The 23,128-nt window shown below is 35.7% G+C and overlaps 1 protein-coding gene across 4 annotated transcripts in view; it reads left to right on the forward strand.

Annotated features, from left to right (window-relative positions):
- The window catches only part of TANK (TRAF family member associated NFKB activator), a 104,211-nt gene that overhangs the window by 51,499 nt on the left and 29,584 nt on the right, over positions 1-23,128 (forward strand). For all 4 annotated transcript variants that reach the window (XM_053597175.1, XM_053597176.1, XM_053597174.1 and 1 more), the window contains exons 3-4: positions 16,441-16,549; positions 17,840-17,958. In XM_053597175.1, the coding sequence (XP_053453150.1) occupies positions 16,441-16,549; positions 17,840-17,958 (228 nt within the window). The remainder of the gene's footprint in view (positions 1-16,440; positions 16,550-17,839; positions 17,959-23,128) is intronic.

Genomic DNA, 23,128 nt, shown 5'->3' on the forward strand with positions numbered 1-23,128 from the left:
CTTGCATCCCTGGGATGAAGCCTACTTGATCATGATGAATGACTTTTTTGATGATAAGCTGTAATCTATTGGCTAGGATTTTGTTGAGAATTTTTCCGTCTATATTCATGAGTAAGATTGGTCTGAAATTCTCCTTTTTGTTTGGGTCTTTTCCTGGTTTTGGTATCAGGGTGATGTTTGCTTCATAGAATGTGTTGGGGAAGATTCCTTCTTCCTCAGTTTTTTGGAATAATTTCTGCAGTACAGGAATAAGCTCTTCCTTGAAGGTTTGATAGAATTCTGGAGTGAAGCCATCTGGACCAGGGCATATTTTAGTTGGAAGCTTTTTTATTGTTTCTTTGATCTCAGTGCTTGAAATTGGTCTGTTCAGGAGCTCTATTTCTTCCTGGCTAAGTCTAGGGAGAGGGTGTGATTCCAAATATTGATCCATTTCCTTCACATTGTCAAATTTCTGGGCATAGACTTTCTGGTAGTATTCAGAGATGATCTCTTGTATCTCTGTGGGATCAGTTGTTATTTCCCCTTTATCGTTTCTGATTGAGGTTACTAGAGATTTTACTTTTCTATTTCTAGTTAGTCTGGCCAATGGTTTATCTATTTTATTTATTTTTTCAAAAAACCAACTCCTTGTTTCATTAATTTTCTGAATGATTCTTTTGTTTTCAATTTCATTGATCTCTGATTTGATTTTGGATATTTCTTTTCTTCTACTGAGTTTAGGCTTAGATTGTTCTTCTTTTTCCAATTCCATAAGATCTCTTGTGAGATTGTTGATGTGCTCTCTTTCTGTTTTTCCAATGTAGGCATCTAAAGCGATGAATTTTCCTCTCAAAACTGCTTTTGCAGTATCCCAGAGGTTTTGGTAGCTTGTGTCTTCATTGTTGTTATGCTCAAGGAAGTTAATGATTTCCTGTTTTATTTCTTCCTGCACCCATCTGTTATTCAACAGAAGATTGTTTAATTTCCATGCCTTTGGGCGGGGTCGAGCATTTTTGTTAGAATTGAGTTCCACCTTTAGTGCCTTATGGTCTGAGAAGATACAAGGTAAAATTTCAATTCTTTTGATTCTGTTGATATTTGTTTTGTGTCCCAGGATATGATCAATTTTGGAGAATGTTCCATGGGGTGATGAGAAGAATGTATATTCTTTGTCTTTGGGGTGGAGTGTTCTATATGCGTCTATCAAGCATAGTTGGTCTAAGGTCTCATTTAAATCTCTTATATCCTTGTTTAATTTCTGTTTAGAGGATCTGTCCAGCTCTGTAAGAGGTGTGTTAAAGTCCCCTGTTATGATGGTATTATCAGATATCATATTGCTCAGACTGAGTAAGGTCTGCTTCAAGAATCTGGGAGCATTTAAATTTGGTGCATAAATATTTAGAATTGAAATGTCTTCTTGTTGTAGTTTTCCCTTGACCAATATAAAGTGACCATCTTTGTCTTTTTTGACTTTAGTTGCTTTAAATCCACATGTATCTGAGAATAATATTGCAACTCCTCTTTTCTTCTGAATTCCATTTGCCTGAAAAATTGTCTTCCAACCCTTGACTCAGAGCTTTAATTTGTCTTTTGAAGCCAGGTGTGTTTCTTGCAGACAGCAAATGGATGGCTTGTGTTTTTTAATCCAGTCAGCCAATCTGTGTCTTTTCAGTGGGGAATTCAAGCCATTAACATTTATGGAGATAATTGATAAGTGTGGTAGTATTCTATTCGTCTTATTTGGTGAGAGTCCATTGCTTAATTTTATCTTTTGCATCAGTGTGGAGGTTAGGTTCTGTCCTTTGATTTCTGAGTTCTTACTTTGCTGCTGATCCATTGTGGTGGTCAGTGTGCAGAACAGGTTGAAGTATTTCCTGTAGAGCTGGTCTTGTTGTGGCGAATTTCCTCAATGTTTGTATATCCGTAAATGATTTGATTTCTCCGTCAATTTTGAAGCTTAGCTTAGCAGGGTACAGAATTCTGGGCTGAAAATTGTTCTGTTTAAGTAGATTAAAGGTAGATGACCATTGTTTTCTTGCTTGGAAAGTTTCATTAGAGTAGTCTGCGGTCACTCTGATGGATTTGCCCCTGTAGGTCAACTGGCACTTACTCCTGGCAGCTTGCAGAATCTTTTCTTTTGTCTTGACTTTGGACAGGTTTATCACAATGTGTCTTGGAGAAGCTCGGTTAGAGTTGAGGCGACCTGGGGTCCGATATCCCTCTGAAAGCAGTGTGTCAGAATCTTTGGTGATGTTTGGGAAATTTTCTTTTATAATATTCTCTAGTATGGCTTCCATTCCTCTGGGGCATTCTTCTTCCCCTTCTGGAATTCCTATAACTCATATGTTGGAACGCTGCATAAAGTCCCATAATTCTGACAGTGAACGTTCTGCTTTCTCTCTCTTCTTTTCTGCCTCTTTTACTATCTGAGTTATCTCAAAAACTTTGTCTTCTACCTCTGAAATTCTTTCTTCTGCATGGTCTAACCTGTTGCTGATACTTTCCATTGCATCTTTAAGTTCCCTGATTGACTGTTTCATTTCCTTCAGCTCTGCTATATCCTTTTTATATTCTTCATATCGTTCATCTCTGATTTGATTCTGTTTTTGGATTTCCTTTTGGTTATTTTCCACTTTATTAGCAGTTTCCTTCATTGTTTCCATCATTTCTTTCATTGTTTTCAACATGTGTATTCTAAATTCCCTTTCTGTCATTCCTAACATTTCTGTATAGGTGGAATCCTCTGCAGTAGCTACCTCATGGTCCCTTGGCGGGGTTGTTCTGGACTGGTTCTTCATGTTGCCTGGAGTTTTCTGCTGATTCTTCCTCATGAGTGATTTCTTTTATCTGTTTCCTTGCCCTAATTTTCCTTTCACTTCCTCTTGCTCTTTAAGTTCTTGAGTCTGTGGACTAAGGGTTACAGGACCAGAAGGGTGAGAAGGTTGAGGAGCAAAAAAGGGATGAAAGAAAGGAGGACCGAGTGATAAGAAAAAAAAGAAAGATAGAGAAAGGAGAGGGGGTGGGGATAAGGAATATTGACAAAAGGAAGAGAGGTACAGAAAGAGGGAGACAGGGCAATGTAGGTGTACAGTAGGGTACTTTGACACAACCTTAAAAAACCCCACCTTCTGGGTGTGCCCAGTTGGGTGGTTCCCTTGAGGTCAGCAGCTCTTTGCTAACCTGATCACAGTACCCCACCTCCACCAAGTAGAGAGGAAAGACAAAAATGGTATAAATCAAACCAAAACAAGCAAACAGAAAACTTTACGGGGATACAATTGGGTGAAAAACCAAATGATAGCGGTAGAAACACTAGCAAAAATGAAGTTGTAGTTATTAAAAAAGGCAGCAATGGGAAATTATAATTAAACTAGAAAAGTTGAGAAAGAAAAAGGGATCTGTATGGAAAAGATTGAAATTAAAAACCAAAAGAACATCGACAACGTCAAAATAAACAAAAAAAAAAAATACACAACCAAAAACAAAGCAGTTTGTATATGTTATTGAATATTGTCTGGGCAACACGTAGTCTTCTGGGGTATGAGATGTTAGTCACCGTTCTGATACGACTGGAGGCTGCTGATTTCTCAAACCCCAGCAGGTAGACACCCTAAATCTCTCTTCAGCCCACTTAAAAGGCACTTTGAACTTGTAAACTTGCTGAGCAGAAGCTTTCCCAGCTTTCTCACTGGAATCACTGCTGAAGTGGCTATCCGCTTACCCAGTGTGCCAAAACCGGTCTCACTCTGCCCCTGAGGGTTAGGGCTGCAAGGCGGCTCAGAACCTACCCTTAGACTACTTGGTTGCTGGTTTACAAGCTCCCACCCGTTTCTAGCTCTGCGACCCTGAGGGCGGAGCTTGCCGGGGCAGATCACTGACAATGTATCCGTGTGACCCACCGCCAAACACTATTAGCTCCGTTTGGCTCAGCGGCTCAGACTGGGGCCCTAGACAACGGCCAAAGTTCTCCGTACTCCCGCTCAGGCCTTTCCCAGGGCAGTTCAACTCAGTGCCAAGCCCAAGGACATCAAAACGGTTCACAGGTAAGGCCTTTCTGGTTTGCAGTCTCGCTGCTACTGAACTTACAGTTGTGGGCGGGTTTAGACGGATTGAACACACGCGACCACTTGCCGGTTTTCCACTGTTTTAGTCCTCCTCTTGGGGTCCAGAAGTCTCTCGCTGACTCCCTGTATCCTCATAGGAGTGATGATAGGCAGTTCCCACCAGCCAGAGATGCCTGGAATCCTATCTCCCCAGACTCACGGTGCCCAGATGCAAGGAAGCTGTTACTCGGCTGCCATCTTGCTCCACCTCCATGCTGAGGTCGACTGTCTTTTGTTTTTTGGGGGTTTTTTTTTGCAGTTTTTGGCTGGGGCTGGATTTAAACCCGCCACCTCCAGTATATGGGGCCAGCGCCCTACTCCTTTGAGCCACAGGTGCTGCCCGAAAGGACCGTCTCTTTAATAGATAGTGCTAGGAAAACTGGATGACCATAAGCAGAAGAATGAAACTAGACCCCCTATCTTTAACCATACACAAAAATTAAATCAAGTGGATTAAAGATTTAAATATAAGACATGAAACTGAAACTAGAAGAAGAAAGCATGGGAGAAATGTTTGGGGCATTGGTCTGGGCAATGATTCTTTGTGTAATACCTCAAAAACACAGGTAATAAAGCAAAAATAGATAAATGGGACTGTATCAAGGTAAAAGTCTTCTGTATAGTAGAGGAAACAATCAACATAGTGTGCAAACAACCTATTGAATTGTAGAAAATATTTGTAAACTATCCATCTGACAAGGGAGTAATAACCAGGATATATATGGAACTTAACTAAATAATGAAAAAAAAGAAAAACCCAAATAATCCAGTTATAAATGGGCAAAAGATCTGAATAGACATTTCTCAAAAGAAGATATGCAAATGACCAAGTATATGCAAAATACTTAATATCACTAATCATCAGAGAAATGTAAATAAAAATCTCAATGAGATATCCTCTCACCTCCATGAAAATGGTCAAAAATAGCCGGGCGTGGGCGGCGCCTGTGTCTCAGTGAGTAGGGCGCCGGCCCCATATGCCGAGGGTGGCGGGTTCAAACCCAGCCCCCAGCCAAACTGCAACAAAAAAATAGCAGGGCGTTGTGGCGGGCGCCTGTAGTCCCAGCTGCTCCCGAGGCTGAGGCAAGAGAATCGCGTAAGCCCAAGAGTTAAGGTTGCTGTGAGCCGTGTGACGCCACGGCACTCTACCCGAGGGCGGTACAGTGAGACTCTGTCTCTACAAAAAAAAAAAAAAAATAGCCGGGCGTTGTGGCGGGTGCCTGTAGTCCCAGCTACTCGGGAGCCTGAGGCAAGAGAATCGCTTACGCCCAGGAGTTGGAGGTTGCTGTGAGCTGTGTGATGCCATGGCACTCTACCGAGGGCCATAAAGTGAAACTCTGTCTGTACAAAAAAAAGAAAAAGAAAATGGTCAAAAAGTCAAAAAAATAATGGATGCTGGTAAAGATATAGAAAATGGGGAATGTTTGTACAGTGTTGGTGGGAATGTAACTTAGTATACAAAACTAGTTTTTTCCTCAAAAAACTAAAATTAGAGCTGCTATATGATTCAGCAATCCCACTACTGAGTATGTATTCAAAAGAAAGGAAATCAATATATTTAGTGAAGAAATATCTGCACTCCCATATTTATTCCAGCACTATTCATAATAATCAAAATATAGAATCAACCTAAGGGTCCATCAGTAGACACATATTACAGATAAAAAGACATGGGTGATATGTATATAATGGAATAATATTTAGCCATTAAAAAGAATGAAATCTTAACATTTGCAGCAACTTGGATGAAACTGAGGTAATTATGTTAAATAAGCCAGGCTCAGGCAGACAAATACAACATGTTCTCAATCACATGTGAGATCTGAAGAAGGAGATTTCATGAAGATAGAAAGTATCTATCTTGGTAGTTACCAGAGGATGGGAAGGGTAGGGGAAGAGAAAGGAATGGAAAGAGATTGATTAATGGTACAAAAATACAGTTGAATGCAAAAAATAAGATCTAGTGTTTGACAGTTCAGTAGCGTGTGTATTTCAAAAAAGCTAGAATATAAACATTTAAATGTTCCCAACATAAAGATAAGTATTTGAGGTGATAGCCAAATTACCCTGATCTGATCATTACACATATGAACAAACCAAAACGTCACATGTACCCCAAAACTCTATTATGTATCAATATAAAAAAAATAAATAAAAGCTAAATATAAGTATAAAATAAAACTTTGTCTCTACCAAAACTGTCCTTCAAAAATGAGGGAGAGGCCAGATATGATGGCCAAGATAGGATCACATGAGGCCAGAAGTTCAAGACCAGCCTCGGCAACAGAGCAAGACCTTATCTGTACCAAAAAAAAAAAAAAAGTTTTTTTAATTAGCTGAGCATGGTGGCACATGCTTGTAGTCCTACCTACTCAGGAGGCTGAGACAGAAGGACCACTTGAGGCTAAGAGTTTGAGGTTGCAGTGAGCTATAATGACACCTCTGCACTGTAGCCCAGGTGACAGAATGAGACCCTGATCTCAAATAAGGATCAGGGAAAGAGGGGAGAAATTAAGATATTCCCAGGCAAACAAAAGTAGAGAAAGTCTATTACTAGATCTCCTTTTCATGAAATACTAAAGGGCGTCCTTCAAGTTGAAATGAAAGGATGCTAGTTAATAATTCAAAGTCATATAAAAATATAAAGTTTTCTGACAAAGGTAACTATATAGACAAATATAAAATCTAATATTGTAATTTTGGTTTATAACTCCACTTTTTTTTTTTTTTGTAGAGACAGTCTCACTTTACTGCCTTCAGTACAGTGCCATGATGTCACAGGACTCACAGCAACCTCTAGCCCTTGGGCTTCCGCAATTCTCCTGCCTCAGTCTCCCGAGCAGCTGGGACTACAGGGGCCCTCCACAACGCCCGGCTATTTTTTGGTTGCAGTTCAGCTGAGGCTGGGTTTGAACCTGCCACCCTCCGTACATGGGGCCAACGCCCTACTCACTGAGCCACAGGCGCCACCCTATAACTCCACTTTTTTACAAGATATAAAAGACAGATACATACAAAATAATTATCAATCTATATTAATTGATACACATTTAACAACTTAATTTGTGACTTCAATAACAAAGTGAGATGACATTGTAAGTTAGTGCAGTTTTTGTATGAGGTTTAATGTTAAGTTGGTATCAATTTAAGATTGTCATTAACTTTAGGATGATGTATGTAATCCTCATAGTAACCACAAATATATCTGGAAAATATGTACAAGAAGAAATGGGAAGGGAATCAAAATGCATTACTACAAAAATCAACTAAATATAAAACAAGGCAGTAATGGAAGAAAGAAAGGATTTTTTTTAAAGCATTAAAACAGAAAACAAACAGCAAAGTGACAAAAATGAGTACTTCCTTATTTGTAATTACTTTAAATATTAATGGATTACACTCCCCATTCAAAAGACGTAGATTGGCAAAATGGATTTACAAAAATAGAAGCTCCAACTGTATTCCTTCTGTAAGAGGTTTTAGATCTAAATACATGCATAGTTTGAAAGTGAAAGTCTGAGGAAAGATGCCATGCAAATAGTAACCAAAAGATTTGTAATATATGTCAGACAAAACAAACTAATGAAAAACTGTTGCAAGAAACAAGAAAGGGACATTATTAGAATGGTAAAAGGGCCAATTGATCGACAAAATATAAAATTGTTTACTATAAATTAGAGCTCCAAAGCATATGAAACAAACAGAAAATATTGAAGGGAGCAATATACAGTTGTATGACAGTAGTAGGACAATGCAGTATTGTACTTTCAACACTTTCATTAATGGACAGAGCAACCTGACAAAAGGTCACTAAGAGAGGACTTAAAACAATATAGAACAGTTGAACTTAACATAAACACTCCAGTGAACAGCAGCAGAATACACATTCTCAAGGGTTGATGGAAGGTTCTTCAGGATAGGCCATATATTAGACCATTAAAAGTTATAATAAATTGAAAAAGATTGAAATCATGCAGTGTCTCTTTTAGTCACAATGGAATGAAACTAGAAATTCCAGAAAGGAAATTAAGAGTTCCCAGATTAAACAATACCCTATTGAACAACCAGTGAGTCAAAAAGAAATCACAAGGGAAATTAGAAAACATCTTGAGAGAAGTGAATAGGTAAATACTAAACATACTAACTTACTAAAACTTCTGGGATGCAGTGAAAGCAACTAACAGAGAAGTGTATAGCTGTAAATACATTAAAAACTGAGAAAGATTTCATATCAATCTAAATTTATGCCTGAAGAAACTAGTGAAAGAGCAACAAATGAACCCCAAAACTAGCAGAAGGAAGAAAATAAAAGATTGGAGCAAATATAAATAACAATAGAAAAACAATAGAGAAGATAAGCCAAAGCAAGTGTTGGCTCCTTGCAAAGATCAAGAAAATCGGCAAACCTTTAGCTAGATTAATTGAGAAAAAAGAGGAACAACTAAGATTACTAAAATCAGAAATGGCAGTAGGATCATTACTACCAATTTTATAGAAATTATAAAAAATAATAAGTACCATGAACAACTGTATGCCATCAGACTATTAAAAGGGACACATTCCTAAGAATACATATGCCAAAGCTTGTTAGAGCTAATAAATAAATTAGTAATTATAGGATACAATATCAACCCACAAAAATTAGTTGTTTTTCTATATATTCACAATGAGCTATTCAAAAGAAAAGTACTTTTTTTTTTTAATAATAGCATCAAAATGTGTAAAATTTTAGGATGAGGTTACAGACTTGTATACTGAAAACTATAAAACATTGCTAAAAAAATTTTTTAAGGCTCCAATCTTTACAAAGAAATCCCATATTTATGGATTGGATCCTTGCCTTTCTTCATATATAAAAATTAAAACAGGCTCGGCGCCCGTAGCACAGTGGTTATGGCACCAGCCACATACACCGATGGTGGCAGGTTTGAACCCGGCCCAGGCCAGCTAAACAACTGCAACAAAAAATAGTCAGGTGTTGTGGTGGGTGCGTATAGTCCCAGCTACTTGGGAGGCTGAGGCAAGAGTATCACTTAAGCCCAAGAGTTTGAGGTTGCTGTGAGCTATGACGCTATAGCATTCTACTGAGGGCAATATAGTGAGAGTCTGTCTCAAAAAAAAAAAAAAAAATTTAAAACAGATCAAATACGTAAACGCAAGAGCTAAAACTATAAAAAAAAAAACTAGAAGAAATCATAAATGGAAAGCTTCATGACATTGGAATTTGATAGTGATTTGTTGAATATGACACCAAAAATCATAGGCAACAGAAGAAAACAACAGATGAGTTGGACTCTATCAAAATTAAAATTTCAGGGCAGCGCCTGTGGCTCAGTGGGTAGGGTGCTGGCCCCATATACTGAGGGGGGTAGGTTTGAACCTGGCCCTGGCCAAACTGCAACAAAAAAATAGCTGGGCATCGTGGCGGGCACCTGTAGTCCCAGCTACTCGGGAGACTGAGGCAAGAGAATCACCTAAGCTCGAGAACTGGAGGTTACTGTGAGCTGTGACGCAATGGCACTCTACTGAGGGCGACAAAATGAAACTCGGTCTCTTAAAAAAAAAACAACTCACCGAATGGGAGGAAATATTTGCAAATCTGATAAGTTGATAGAATATATAGAGAACTGCAGCTCAAAAATAACAAAAAAACAAATAACCTGATCTTTAAATGGGCAAGGTACTAGAACAGGCATTTCTCCAGAGAAGTTGCACAGATGTTCAGTAAGCACATGAAAAGATACTTAGTGTCACTTCTCATTAAAGAAATAACAAATCAAAACCACAATGAGATACCATTTCGCACCCATTGATATGAATACCAATCGAAAAAAAACAGAAGTGTTAGCAAGGATGTGGAGATATTAGCACCCTTCTGCATTGCTGGTGAGAATGTAATATGGTACAACCAATGTGGAAAATGATAAAGCAGTTCTTCAAAAAATTAACCATAGAATTACCATATGACGAGGCAATTCAGTTCTTGGGTATACGTCAATAAGGTCAAGGCCGGGACTCCACCAATGTTGTACACCTAGGTCTATAGCAGCGTTACACACATTAGACAAAAGGTGGAAGCAACCCAAGTATTTATCAGGGGATGAATGGATAAACATAATATATACATAAAACAGAATATAACCTTAAGGAAGGAAATTCTTACACACGCGATGACATAGAACCTTGGACATTATGCTAAGTTAAATAAGCTAGTCCTAAAAGGACAAATATTACTGGCTCCACTTATGTAGACCCTCACTTATGTGAAGTACTGAAAGTAGTTAGATTCTTTTTTTTTTTGTACAGAGTCTCACCTTATCGCCCTTGGTAGAGTGCCATGGCGTCACACAGCTCACAGCAACCTCCAACTCCAGGGCCCAGGCCATTCTCCTGCCTCAGCCTCCCGAGTAGCTGGGACCACAGGCGCCCGCCACAACGCCCGGCTATTTTTTTTTTTGGTTGCAGTTTGGCCAGGGCCAGGTTTGAACCCGCCACCCTCGGTATATGGGTCCGGTACCCTACCCGCTGAGCCACAGATGCCGCCTGAAAGTAGTTAGATTCTTAAAAACAAAAAGTACAGGGTGATTGCTAGGTGCTGAGAGAGGAATGGGGCATTAGAGTTTAATGGGTACAGAATTTCAGGTGGTAAATAGTGGGGATAGTTGCACAATAGTGTAAATATACTTAATGCTATAGAATTGTACCTTTAAAAATAATTAAAATGGTAAATTTTATGTAATGTACATTTTACCATAATTTTAAAAAATCTATTTAAAAAAGAATTGGTCCAGCCTGGATTCTCTTACTAGCCATGTTTTATTGGTATTCATCTAGTATCCATCAAGTTTGTGTAAACTCACCAGTCTTTTACCACTTAGTTGTCCATTCTTCAAGCCAGAGCTTCTCTCAGTGTTTCTTCTAGTTCACTGCAATTTGAGACTGAAGAGTAGTAGCATGATCAGAGTACACTCCAATTCCTGGGCTCAAGCAATCCTCCTGGCTCAGTCTCCTGAGAAGTTAGATTACAGGTACATGCCACCACACCTGGCTGATTTTTAAATTTCATGTAGAGACAGGGTCTTGCTATGCTGCCCAGGCTGCTCTAAACTCCTGGCCTCAAGTGATCCTCCACCTCAGCCTCCCAAAGTGCTGGGATTACACATGTGACCTCCTGTTTCTGTGCCTGCCCTCCTGGCTAATTAAAACAAAAAAAATTTTTTTTTTTTTTTTAAAGACAGGGTCTTGCTATGTTGCCTAGGCTGGTCTCAAACTCCTTGCCTCGAGCCATGCTATGCCTCAGCCTACAAATAGCTGGCATTACAACAGATGTCAGCCGCTGTGCTCAGCTCTTAATTCTTCTGTCATCATCTTCACTCTTATTATCCCTGAGATTTATTGAGGCTTATGTTTGCCAAAGAGTTTTATGGTTATCTAATTTAATCCTTGTACAAATCTTATGAAAAATATTATTTTTATTTTTTGTGCGAGAAAAATGAAATGCGGAGAGATGATGTAACTTTCCCACAGCCACATAGAGAGTAAATAGTAGAACTAGTAGAGCTGGAACTTGAAAAAATCTTTTTGACCTTAGATTTTATGTGTGTAATTTCTTTACCAAAAGTCATCAATAGTCTTTTGAGTTCATATTTAATACATATGGACCTACGTCATTGCATGAACCTCAAACTCCTGGGTTCAAGCAATCCCCCTACCTCAGCTGCTAGAATAGCTGGGACTACAACCACCCTCCACAACACCTAGTTAATTTTTCTATTTTTAGTAGAGACAGGGGTCTTACTCTTGCTCAGACTGGTCTCTCCTGAGCTCAAGTGATGCTTCTGCCTCTGCTTCCTAAAGTGCTAGGATTATAGACATGAGCCACCACGCCTGGCCGGGGACACACATTTAAACTATAGCATTCTACCCCTGGTGCCCCAAATTTTATGTCCCGCTCATATATATATGTATGTGACATATATTCATTTCATCCCAAAAAATGTAAAAGTTTTAACTCATTCCAGCATCAATTTTAAAATCTGAAGTCCAGAGTCTCATTTAAATATTATCTAAATCAAATATGGAGATGAGATTCAAGGTACAATTCATCCAGAGGCAAATTCCTCTCTGTTAAATCACATGCTTCCAAAAGACTATTGTGGGATAGGCACAGGATAGATATTCTGATTCCAAAAGGGAGCAACAGGAAAGAAGAAAGGGGTAATACATTTCAACCAAATTGAACCCCAACTCCTACCTCCCACTTCCCAAAAAAACCTCAACAGGGCAAACATTAAATCTTGAGGCTTGAGAATAATCTTCTTTAACTTCCTATGCCATCTTCTGCATACACTGGAGTGGGGTCTGGGCCTCCAAGGCTCTGAGCAATCCCACAAGCCAGCTTTGTTGGCTCTCACATTTTGGAGTTGCAGGCCTGTGATTCTTCCCTGCTGGAGTTGCACACTGGCAGCTCCACTGGTGAGGGATCTCGGCATGGCCCTTTCCCGGCAATTCCAGTAGGCATTGTCCTGGGGAAGACTGTATGCAATGACCTCAGTCCCAGGGTTCTAGACATTATGTAGATACCTTGCTCATTATTAACAGAAGGGAAATGAAATTTGCAAAGAGTATATTGAGAGACAGATATTTTATATATGCCATTTCTTTCAATTCTTTGGGTAGGTTTTCTTTTCAAAGAGAAAGAAAGGCTCAAAGAGGCAAGTAAATTAACCAGAACCAAAATACAAGATTGTAAAATAAAAACAATATGTCAGTTTACCATTTGGCATTCTGAGAAATTGGTAGCTACACTGGTCACATCATGTTAGATAATTAGATTGAATGGCAATCTGATCTGTCAAATTACAGATCTCCTAGTTAAGGTCTTGGTATTAGAGGGCAGCAGTGTGCAAGGCTTATAACCTAGTAGACAAAGAGTGGTTCAAGAAAGAGCTATGTAAGCCAGATCTCTGAGTTGTTAATCCTTTTAGAACTCGTGCATTTTTTGAAGTTGCTGTTTAGCTTACCAAAATTTCAAAATGGATTTTAATTAGATTGTGTCTAAATTAATTATTTGGTGTCTAAAGTGCAATGAATTGCGATAACTAATATTTCATTATCTTTCTTCATAAACTGTGGAGCTTCCTGTTGAGACCATTTGTGGTAGCTAAGCAAATCCTTCAATAAGGCTTTCATTTTCTGTTAATCTTGGAACAGTTTGAAAGATTTTTAAATTGAGACTATTTTTTTTCAATCCATTTAACATTTATTAAATTCCTTAATAAATCATTAGAGGAAAACAGTGATATTTTTCAGAATTTTGAGATTAGTTCTTGAGAATGAGAGGAAATGTTTGACCTTTTTAGAATATTATAGATGACTTAAGGACACTTGAATGTTTTTAACCTACGTAGGATAGCACCTTGGAAAATATGAAAAATGAGAATGTTCAGTGTGTGCAAAAGGAAAAAAATTCAACTTATAGAACTTTATTTTAATATTTATAGAACTCATGAAAATTTGAACAGGTGTATGTCCAAAATTATAGAAAATATGTAGTATGCTGCCTTAGTTTTGAAAAGGAAGTATTGAACTTTTGCCTGATAAAAGGGCAATTCTAGAAATAAACCTTTTGCTTTATTTAATGGTCAAGAATATATATGGACAACCATTTTTAATAAATATAAGGTATGTACTATATCCGATCACCCCAGTCTTAAGTTTTGCTTCTGGACACTAAGAAAGTATACAAAGTACCTTGTGGCACAGGTATCTGAGTCCCTATTTAACTCTTTAGATACTGGTAGTCCACTTGTTTTGCTAGTCTTTGGAATTGGAAGGCGTGTCAAATACACAGAAGTCAGAGTCATGCTGGCCAGATGGTGTTTGATACAGATGGATGGTTAGTTGTCATGCAGATCTCCTAGTTGGTAACTTGTTGCTGCCATCTGACTCAAAGAATCATTCACACACACTGGCTGTCAAAAGCATCTTCTCTTCTGTCTGTTTTAGCTGTCATGTCTGTGCTCTGTACAGAAGTGTTGACAAGACATTGCTGTTGTACATTTTCAATGTGGTTAGTTGTTAGTGTTTTTTCTGTTTTGTGGGTCTTTGATAGTACTGGAATGTACTTACTTTATATTGTTTTTAAAGCAAATGACTGTACAACAATTATCTGTCAATTTAAAAGGACTTTTCAGGTTATTAAGTTTAGTCAGATATGTTCAGTAAAACAAAAAGCATTAAAAAAAAAAAAAAAAAAAAACTTGATTCATTTAGTTTCCAAACACAGAAATAAAGTGAATTCTGCTGGTTATTTCCTAGTTTGATATGACTTTCTCTCTCCTAACTGGTGGTCAAAATCTTTATATTCTTTTTTGAATCTTTATTTTCTTAAATTGTTATTTTTTTCCTAAAAAACAAGGTATAACCTTTTTCTTTTGAAAAAAATCTTCAAACATTGCCTATTTTTGCATTGCATCCATTTTCTCAAACTTCTTTTTGTCTTATTTACCTACTGGCCTTGTTTTTATTTTTTTCCGTTTTCTCTATAGAGATATAAACAAAGCCATTTCTCTGTTCCTTCAGGTCTTTTCTGAAGGCCCTGTTCTCTGTTATTTCTTTAATACATATCTGTTTGCTCGCCTAATATTTACTGAGCATCTCATTATGTGCCAATCAAAATATAGCAAAAGAAGAGGCATTTACTAAAGTGATGTTTGTAAAGAACTTTTGAGTTCTTTAGAGAAAGTTCTAATTACAAAAAAGTTTATAGAGAAGACTGGAGTGATTCTTCATATCTGGCAACTCTGTGTAGCCCATGTAAATCTAAGGTATTAAGTTGAAGAATTTTCTGTAGATGTTTGGATCCTTCTTTTCATCAAGTTACCTACTCTAGATTTTTAGAGGGTTGGGTGTGAAAACTGTATGTAAAAGTAAGGTATCTTGTCCTGGGAAGCGTGGCCCTGGACCAGATTTGGGTATCTAATTATCAGTTCCAACTCATATTTATTGGACATGGGTTCCAGACAGACTCACAGGAATCATTCTTTTGTTCATAATAATATTTACATTGAATCTTCATTTCCTGTTTTTTTTTTTTCAATAATCATACACAGAGCACCTCCTAAGTGTAAGTTACTTTGCAGAGTTTTATGGGGCATGTCAGATTGTACATATATAAGACTACACTTGGGCAACATGCAAAGGCAGCATACCACTGGGTTACTTATTAGTTCTCTTAGTTATTCATGTTTAAAATGTATTACTTTGTAAAGTTCACCTTTTATTTGGGAAAATATAGTATTTTTACTTGAAATTTTTAAGCTAATTTATATTCAACAATCTAGGAATAGCTGTGTAATTTATGAAAAATACTTTAGGCTCCTTGGTCTCTGAAAATAATAAAACTTGACTAATTTTGGACTTTAAGGTCAATTTAAGATAAAATAGTATCTACTGAGATTATCAGGACTACATTTCATATTTCAAGGAATTTACAATTGAGGAATTTGTTTATTTCTATAGGTATAGAAATTGTCTAAAAGTTCTTTATTATTTTTTGGTAATAAATTATTAAGACTATATTAACATCATCAAATTTTCTTAAAGGTTTGCAGGATCCATATTCCCTAGTACAAACTTGTGTCTTTTTTCATTGCTTAATTCTCAATAGCCATTGTGTAATAAAAGAGCAAAATGAATGGATTAAAAATATAAGGGAAATTATGGTATTTAAGAGAGACACTAAAGATTAACTATGGTGCCCTCCTGACTTCTTAAAAGGTTAAGTTTCTACTCAGTATAATTTCATAAATTTTTATTTGTTCCATTGGTTTTCATACTGTCTTAGTTTTAATTACTTTTGTGTTTTTGTACTCTAAAAATAAATTCAGAACTATATTTATGTGAAAGACGTTTTATCATTCATGTTCCTTTCTTTGTTATCATTAAGGACTAAATTCTAAATCACAATTTTTATCCTAACTGAAGGATCAGGAAATCATATGTTGAACTCTCGACTGAAATTTCTTCAAATAATATGATTTTTTAAAAAATTGACAGTACTTTAAGTAACATAATAATTACAATATACTCCTGGAGCCAGTTCATATAATAAACACTCCAATACCTGGGAAATGGCAATATGGGCTGCTCATATCTATTTATAATTATTGGGCGGCGCCTGTGGCTTAAGGAGTAGGGCGCCGGTCCCGTATGCCGGAGGTGGTGGGTTCAAACCTAGCCCCGGCCAAAAAAAAACCAAAAAAAAAAAAAAAAAACTTTATAATTATTAATGGACAGGAAATGTATGTTCAGTTCTGTCAGTAAATATCACACTAACTGGTTTTTATGTCAGCAGACTGAGAACTATGAGCAGAGAATACGTGAGCAACAGGAACAGCTATCACGTCAACAAACAATTATTGACAAGCTAAAATCACAGTTACTTCTTGTGAATTCCAGTCAAGGTATGTTCATGTTAATATTTTATGTATTTCTTGACCCTCCCTGGAGTTTTTCTGTTTAACTCCTCTTGTTTCTCAATTGTTTGGATATAGTAACTGGTGGGGCTATATACTATGCTTATTTAAATGAACACTTGCAGGATATAGGGAAATGGATTCCTGTATATACTATATGGTGAAACTATGAGTTGAAAAAACTTTCTAAAAGGTAAGCAGAAGCTTTTGAAAATATCTGTGCCTTTGGTTCCAAAAATTCAATAAGAAAATGTTATTGAAGTATTCAAAGACATACATGCAAGGATTTCCATCACAGTATAATTTCTAATAATAAAAACTAGAAACAGGGCAGTGCCTGTGGCTCAGTGAGTAGGGCGCTGGCCCCATATGCCGAGGGTGGCGGGTTCAATCCCAGCCCCGGCCAAACTGCAACAAAAAAATAGCCGGGCGTTGTGGCGGGTGCCTGTAGTCCCAGCTGCTCGGGAGGCTGAGGCAAGAGAATCGCGTAAGCCCAAGAGTTAGAGGTTGCTGTGAGCCATGTGACGCCACGTCACTCTACCCGAGGGTGGTACAGTGAGACTCTGTCTCTACAAAAAAAAAAAAACTAGAAACAAAGAAATGTCTGATAGTTAATTTATAGCAATCCATATGAATAACTGTGTAGCCAAGAAAAGTGATGATAACAGGTGTTAACTAACAAGAGGTGTGTTCAAAGTATATAACAAAGTGAAGAAAGCAGTATACATCAATAAATATAACGTTATTTCATTTATGTAGGAAAAAATAATTCTTGTGTTAATTTATATGTATAAGAAAAAAAAAAACTGGTAGAGTAGAAACCAAAATGTTAACAGGAATAATTCACAAGTGATAAAAACATAGGTGTTTTTTATTTTTTATTCTTTCTAGCATGTCTATATTTTCTACTTTTTCTATAGTAATCATGGAGTAGTTATGTACATAAATTTTCTTAACTAAGATATGCATACCTGAAAGTGATTTACGTAAAAGTTTGTTGCGGATGGTAAGATGCAAGGAGTCTATTTCTAGTTTTCTAAATTCTGTCTACTATATACCACTGACTTAGGGAGAGTAGGAGTTTTGTATGTTTAGCAGGAAGGAAAAACTCTAAATGGCATCTTGTCAAAGTAACTGTTATCTAAACATTTTTTAAAAATTCATAGCTTAAAATCTTTTTTTTTTTTTAATTACAGGTTTGTATATTTTTTCTTTTTGGTCAGACAGTACCAAAAATAAGGACTCTCTACTAATGTCCAAGAGGTTTTTGTCTTGCAGATAATAGTTATGACTGTGTTCCCTTGCCTGAAGACAGTGAAGCATGGAAGAGTAATTTGACCCTTGACCAGCCATATGATAAAGTGAAATCAGGAATACCAAGAGAGAAACAATCCAGGGTAGGCATTCCTCTGCAAAAAGCAACATTTAAATGCCTGATGCAGAACACGTTTTCCTCGTTTTATTTTCCTGAAGTGATCCACCACTGGAATTCCAAACATAAGTTTCATATATACAAACATGACTTACATGTTTCTAAATATTAATAGAAGAACCATTTCCAAGAAAAAGCTTAGGTTTTATATTTACTAGTGACCTTTTATCTATATCATAAGCATTTTACAAAGAAAGAAAAGGTTAAACTAAGGTAGAAACTAAGACACAGATTAGAAAATACCTTTTTAGTGTTTTCCTCAATTTTATGTCCTTAGTTTAAAAAAAAATTCACCTAAACAGCTTAAGCCAAAAATCTTCATTGAAGCAATATAGGAAGAAATAATCACATATTTGCTAGGAGACATACAAGGATTTTCATGCCATGTTGGTTAGAAAAACCTAAATATCCATCAATAGCAGAATAGTACATCTTTAGAAAAAATTGAAACGTATGTTAATATGCCTAAATTTCAAAAGCAGTTTTGAGTAAAAGTGGAAATTGTGAAATTACAAAATGGGAATAATTTATGTAATTATGAAAACATGACAACATTAATGTTTGTGAAAATATAAATATGTAGTAAAAGTATAAAAACACAGGCAGAAATGAACACATCCTCTTTTGGAAAATTATCACCTTTAGAACTAGGGGAGAGAGGAGACTATATGATATCCAGAAATGGAATAGTAGAGGCTTTAGTTGTCTCTATAACTTTTTTTTTTTAATAAAAGAGATCTAAAGCATATGGCAAAATGTTAACATTTGTTAGAGTAGAGGATAAATGTATATTACATTGTTCTCCATTTTTCCCTGAATCACTGAAATTTTATAAATTTGAAAAGTAATTGTTTAAATGAGATGAGTTGGTATTTAGTGGGATGATTCATCTTTTGAATAAAATAAGAACTCCTAACAAAGAAGGTTCCTTAATATCAACAAGACTATTTCCACTATTGACTTAGTTAAGTCAATAGTGCTATATTTCTTTTTTCCTAAATAAGAGATTTTTGCTTTGTTTGTCAGGGTTATTCAGTTATTAATACCATGACTAAAATATCTTGTTATTATTTTATATCAAATATGAGAAATCAAATTTGGAAGCTTTGTCTATAAATAAAAATTTTAGAATGAAAACTTCTCTATAGTATCTCTCGGTTTACATATTTTTATTTGAAAGCATTATTTATTTGTCATTTAGTTTTCTGCACCCCCATTCCAATTTCCATTTATCTAAAAATGCTGGTAAATAAACAGAAGAAACCAGGCATTTGAATAAGTTAGGTTTATTTTGCAAAAGAGGAAATTCAGAATCAATGATTCTGACTTTTGGAATACAATTTATTAGGCCTATCATATATTATAAAATTATTGAACTATAAATGCTGGCTTATTATAAACAGCATTTACAATCAATTTTATTCCTTTTTTTTTTTTTTTGGCCGGGGCTGGGTTTGAACCCACCACCTCCGGCGTATGGGACCGGCGCCCTACTCCTTGAGCCACAGGCGCCGCCCAATCAATTTTATTCTAACAACTTCAAAATATCATTGTTTAAAAAACAAAATACTATTTATCATTCATTTTAAATAATCAAAATTCTCATCATAGCATTTCTTTCAAGGTAATAGGATATCTTTAGTTTAATATACATAGATGATAGTTTGAAAATAAAATGTTGGTCAGAACAAAAGGGATAATATGAAAAACTCTAAGATATAGTAATAATTTTGTTTCTTTTAAGTTTGGGTAATTTGTTTATGAAAGTTTTAGAGTTTATTTTTCAGTCAATAAGTATTCAAAGGGAGACCTTTAGCAGGAATCCTTTTAAAATTATATTTGTTTTAAAATTGTAAGATAAACATCTTATCTACAAAATATATATTTGGATAACTGTGCTAAAGTTAAGTTTCAGTAATGTGTCAGAGATAGCCTACTTCCAAAGAATTAATAATGTTGCATTAACTAGTTGTATTTGTGGACAGGCAATAAGAGGAAAAACTCTAAGGAATAAAGCTCTGAGTAAAGAGTAAATCTAAATTCAATGAGTTCTCTTAATTATCTTTTCTAATAGAGAAAAGGTTATGTGATAGCCACGTTTTTATACTTTGGATAGCTCATCAACTTAATCTCCTTATACTATAATCATTTCACAAATGTAAAAATTAACTATCATGTATTTTAGCTTTATTTTCTTTCTTTATATATCACTAGCCAAAGTGCTGATAAGCACTAAATGTATAAAAGATGAAAGAGAAAAGGAAATATATTCTAAAAGAATAGATAAATTAAATTTACTGAATATTTGAGAGCTGGCTATATATTTGATATAAAAAATTAGAGCTAATTTAGAAAAAAATAATGGGCAGTCAAGCAATTGAAATTGAAATCTTTTCCATTGACATTATGTGTTGACCTATACTTTGTAAGTTATAATTAAGTTCACTTCTAGCTAAAACAGGTGAAGACTTTAAAGTTCACTTCTAGCTAAAACAGGTGAAGACTTTAAATGGTTTGGTTATATTAAGTTTTTCCCAAATGAAAAATATACATATACATGGATGAGAACTAGAAGGCATTATAGAGAAATGGTTAAGGCAATGGTATAATTTTTTTCTATTTTCAATATACTTTAATATTATTAGGCTTCTGAAAAACTAATCTATTTCTAGAAACCTGATTCCCATTGGTTTAGCTTGTGTAATGAATAAGGTAATAGAAATGCATTGAACCACTAACAGAAGGAAGCCACTACTAACCACCCATAGTCCTTTCCTCCTTCTGTTTGGTGGGTGGATCAAGGATCTGTTTTCTTTAGACTGTTTGTGTTGTTTAGAATTTTGTTTTATTAGGATATTTGAGAGGGGAAAGACTTGTGGTCATTTTGGCAAATGGCAACTGGCTGCCTTGGAAAATGAAGCATAAGATAGAGGAAAGAGGGTTATGTGAAGAGGCAAGAGACTCTTGTAAAAAATTTTCCTTAAGAAACATGAAATTTATAGTTCAGTCTCTGTCCATGTTATTCCTAAAGAAAAAGCAAACAAGGCTATCTCTTATTTGCAGAACACAAGCATGTTATTCTAAAGAGACAAAAAAGGTCAAGACAAAACAGTCCGTATCATTACATGAGCCTTAGTACTCTGCTTATAGTTTGGATACATTAGGGAAGAAAATAATTGGTTTAATGCAAAACCTGAGTTTCATCCGTTGTACACCATGGGAGTTTGCACAATCCTTTACATTGTCTAACATATAACAAATAGTCCAAACTTATTCCAAAACATAATGGCTTAAAAGAAGTGTTTATCTTAGTTTCTGTGGGTCAGAAATTTAGGAGTGACTCAGGGGGTGGTCCTGACTCAGGATCTCACTTGTTGCTGAAGTCAGGATGTGGACCAGGACTGTTGCAGTCATCTGAAAGACTGACTATGGTTTGAGCATCCACTTCCAAGATGGTGCATTCACATGACTGTTGGCAGGAGGTCTTTCCATGTGGGCCTATTCTCAAAACTTGGCGGTTAACTTCCCTCGAAGTTAGGGATCCAAGAGAGAGAAAGGTGCTTTCTATGACCTGATTTCAAGTCACATACCTTCTACTTTATTTTGCTTATTAGAAGTGAGCCACTAAGTCTCCAGGGGCAAAGAATTAAGCTACACCTCTTGAAGAGGAAATTATCAAAATTTTATAGATACATTTTAAAAGCAACACAAATATTGTAGATTGTGGCATACAGAAGAGAGTGCCAAAGAGGTGGGATGGGGGGATGGTATTTCATTCATCATTTTTAAAATACCGATGACAGGTCAGGGAATTTGGCAGAAATAAATAGTGAATTTTAACTTCCTGAATTCTATCATTAAATTAATCTCGGAGAAATATTGTAGCCTATCATCATAAGAACATTTCAAAAATTCTAACATGAACATAGATTTTTCCAGAAAGGAATATAACTGAGCAATGCTTAGAGAACCAAGAAACTGTTGCATGTTTTTTACTGATACTTTTTTATAACCAATTCTAAAAATTGAAAATATGTATAGATAGAAAATCAAATAACACAAGAATGTGCATACTTACTTTTGACAAAGACCATCTCTTGTTTGCCAAACACAATTGTCTAACAAAGTAACTTATCTATGATGGCAGTTATTAAAATAACAAGTTCTGTATTTATAAAATAACAAATGCAAAACCATAAATTGTCATTGTTTAATTCACTTTCTTAAAAAAAGCAGAATTATAATGTACTGAGTTATTGTTATAATCCTGGAAATTAGATTTTTATAATTTTTGCTTCTGGGTTATAGTTCAGTTAGCAACTAAATACCATCTAAAGGGTCTAGGGCTTGGCAGAAATTATTTGCCCCCATCTTTTCATCCTACTTTTTGTTTTGGTGGAAAGTTATACAAAATTCTTGAGTGTTTTGATGCAAGAAAATATGTAGAGAGCAATAATGTAGAGCACAAAAAGAATTTGTAGGTATTAGTAAATTGTTTTTCTTAATTGAATAATTCTGAATTCCTGACACTGCCAACACTGGAGAATAAAGAGAGTCTTTGGCTTAAAGTCTTTATTAAATTATTATAATTGATAGTATTTCGGATTCTAGGTTTCAAAATATGAAGTAAACATATTGAATTTTTAATAGAGGACATGTGTTCTTATGTTTAAAGAGCTGATTTTGTACTTCATTTCTGATTTTCTTTATGTATCTCTAATTAATTCTTTATATATGTCTTTGTTTTTTCATTTGAGTTAATCAAAACTGTAAAAATACAACCAGTGCAGTTGTTACTGTAAGGTGTCAGTTAAGACAGTTTGCAGATTTCAGATATAGCTATCAGCAGATATGGTAGCTTTGAAGAGCAGGAAAGATTTTGTAGGTTTAGAATAGTGAAACAGTGATGGTAGCTATGGAGCTGCCATCAGTGCTAACATTAAAGAAATAAGATGTGTTGTACCTGGCAAGTGCAAGTAAATATAGAAGTTTTGACATGTTTGAAGAAAGCTCATGTCTAAAAATTCATTTGTCAATCACTTTGACAAGAAGTATTTATTGAACTCCTATTTGCTAAGCCTTACTAGTCATTGACAGAAATTAAAAAAAAAAAAAAAAGAGTAAGACAACATCCA

This window comes from Nycticebus coucang, chromosome 7 (genome assembly GCF_027406575.1).
Source record: "Nycticebus coucang isolate mNycCou1 chromosome 7, mNycCou1.pri, whole genome shotgun sequence".
NCBI classification, from domain to species: Eukaryota; Metazoa; Chordata; class Mammalia; order Primates; family Lorisidae; genus Nycticebus; species Nycticebus coucang.